At 53.2% G+C, this 2,094-nt stretch overlaps 1 protein-coding gene across 1 annotated transcript; it reads right to left on the reverse strand.

The window, feature by feature from the left end:
• Positions 1–709: 709 nt before the first annotated feature.
• On the reverse strand, positions 710–1,378 carry LOC128898630 (gastrula zinc finger protein XlCGF9.1-like). The gene has a single exon (XM_054174134.1). It carries the CDS (start codon positions 1,376–1,378, stop codon positions 710–712), a length of 669 nt encoding a protein of 222 aa, XP_054030109.1.
• Between the last annotated feature and the right edge of the window lie 716 nt (positions 1,379–2,094).

The raw sequence follows: 2,094 nt of genomic DNA on the forward strand, positions 1-2,094 counted from the left end.
TTGGGGTTTGACCCTTCAGGACCCCCTCCAAACACCTAATATTCCTTGAAACCCCGCAAACAAAACCCTCTAATATACTCCTGAGACTGTCCCCAGCAAGACACTCTCAAGACTCTCCTGAGAACCTCACTTTGACCTCCCTGAACTGGGCACACAGCTCCAGCCCCATTCCTAGGGAACAAATATCTTAAATAAAAGCAAACAGACAAGATTTGGCGAGTTTGGGATTTTTATTTATATAACTGAGCAATAGACAGAGGGTTTTTCACCCCAAGGAGACACAAAGAAAGGGGGAAGAACCAGACAAACCCTGGCAAAGCTCAGCCCAGCTCCAATGGCAGCTCTGGCTGTGTCAACTCAGCACTGCAATTGTTCTCATCAGCACTAATTGGTGTTCAGGAGGGGAGGAGGTGTTTGTTACTGCTGGAGCCCCCAGCCTCTGAGAAATGCAGAATAAAAAGAGATGATTTTTGTGCTGGAAAAGCCCTCTAAGGGATCACGATTACCCCAGCAGACCCTGGGTGGATCTATTTGTACCTCCCCGCTCTCTGGGCTCGTCACTGGTGTGGCTGAGGCGATGCTTGGTTAGACAGGAGATGATGCTGAAGCTCTTGCCACAGTCGTCACAGATGACAGCTTTCTCGCCAGTGTGCACACGACGGTGCCTGGAGAGGTATCCCTTCTGAGTGAAACGCTTGCCGCAGTCGGCTCAGCTGTAGGGTTTGTCACCACTGTGGATGAGTTGATGCTGGATGTATATGGTGCTCGTGGTGAAGCTCTTGCCGCACTCAGCACAGGGGAACAGATTCTCTCCAGTGTGGATGCGGCGGTGGATGGTGAGGTAGGAGCGGTGTTTGAAGCTCTTACCACAGTCCCTACAGTTAAATAACTTTTCACTGGTGTGGGTGAGGTGGTGCAGGCTTAGACCATAGCTCTGGCTGAACCTCTTGCCACAGCTGTCACAGCTGAAGGGCTTCTCTCCAGTGTGAGTGAGGCAATGCCACCTGAGACTACTGCGCTGCATGAAGCTCTGGCCACAAGCAGCACAAGTGAAAGGCTTTTCTCCAGTGTGGGTGCGGAAGTGCTGGATGAGGTAGGAGCTTTTCCTGAATCTCTTCCCACAGTCCCCAAAGACAAAGGGCCGAGTGCCAGGGTGGGGGCAGTGGTGCTTAACTATCTCTGAGCCACGTGGGAACCTCTGCCCACACTCAGGGCACTGATTGAGCCAAGTGGGTGGACCAGAGGGACCTGCTCTGGCTTCATCCTCCTCTGTACATTCCTTCACCTCATCCTGGTCACCTTCATCCTCATTGTTATCCTCCTCATCATACTCATCCTCCTCATAGTCATAGTTATGCTCAGCATCATCATCCTCCATCTTCTCCTCTTCTTCCTTTTCCTTCTTCTCTTCCTTGGGGCTGCACTTTGGCTTCTCCAACTTGTTCTCTGGATGATGCTTCTCATCCCAGCTCTTGCCTGGGTCCTTCTGTGAGGCCATACTGTGGCAGGAAGGGGTCACAGCTGTGCTATAGGGAAGATGGAAGCACCTGAGCCCAGGACCTCAGACCCTAAGATCCTGCCTGGGTCATGACAATCCCTGATTCCCAACACCCAGCTGGAGGAAAGAATACAGAGGGGACCTGAAACATTCAGTTTTGGCCATGTTATGGGATGAGACATCTAATAGCTGTGCTGAGACCCCAGGTTCCTGTGATCAGTGCCCTGGGGCTTACAAGTGGTCTTATCCCACTCTCCTCGGGCCTGGTGGCATTGGCAGGGTGGTTCCTGGCCCAGGCCCTGTCCTTTGACCACTTCCGGCACAATGGAGGCAGCAGCACTGACCAAGGAACATGAAACCACCACAACCCTCTCCCACCACCCTCCATATCCCAACCCTAACATCATCTCCTGCCACACAACTGACCCCCCCCCCAGCCTGGGGAGTTCCCAGACTCCCACAACACTTCATGTGCCTCAGAGGCCCCAGAGAGGTGAAATGTGGTGGGCAGGAGTGGATGGAAGAGACTGAGAGTTGCCCTGGGAGCTAGGGCCCTGCTGTTGCCCCACTCTGGGTTCCTTACCTGCTGGCCTGCT

The sequence above is a fragment of the Dryobates pubescens genome, chromosome 28, assembly GCF_014839835.1.
Source record: "Dryobates pubescens isolate bDryPub1 chromosome 28, bDryPub1.pri, whole genome shotgun sequence".
In the NCBI taxonomy this organism is placed as follows: domain Eukaryota; kingdom Metazoa; phylum Chordata; class Aves; order Piciformes; family Picidae; genus Dryobates; species Dryobates pubescens.

What these genes read in the sequence shown, in the direction of transcription:
- LOC128898630 (XM_054174134.1), bottom strand. Translation starts at nt 1,378, where the DNA reads ATGGAGGATGATGATGCTGAGCATAACTATGACTATGAGGAGGATGAG.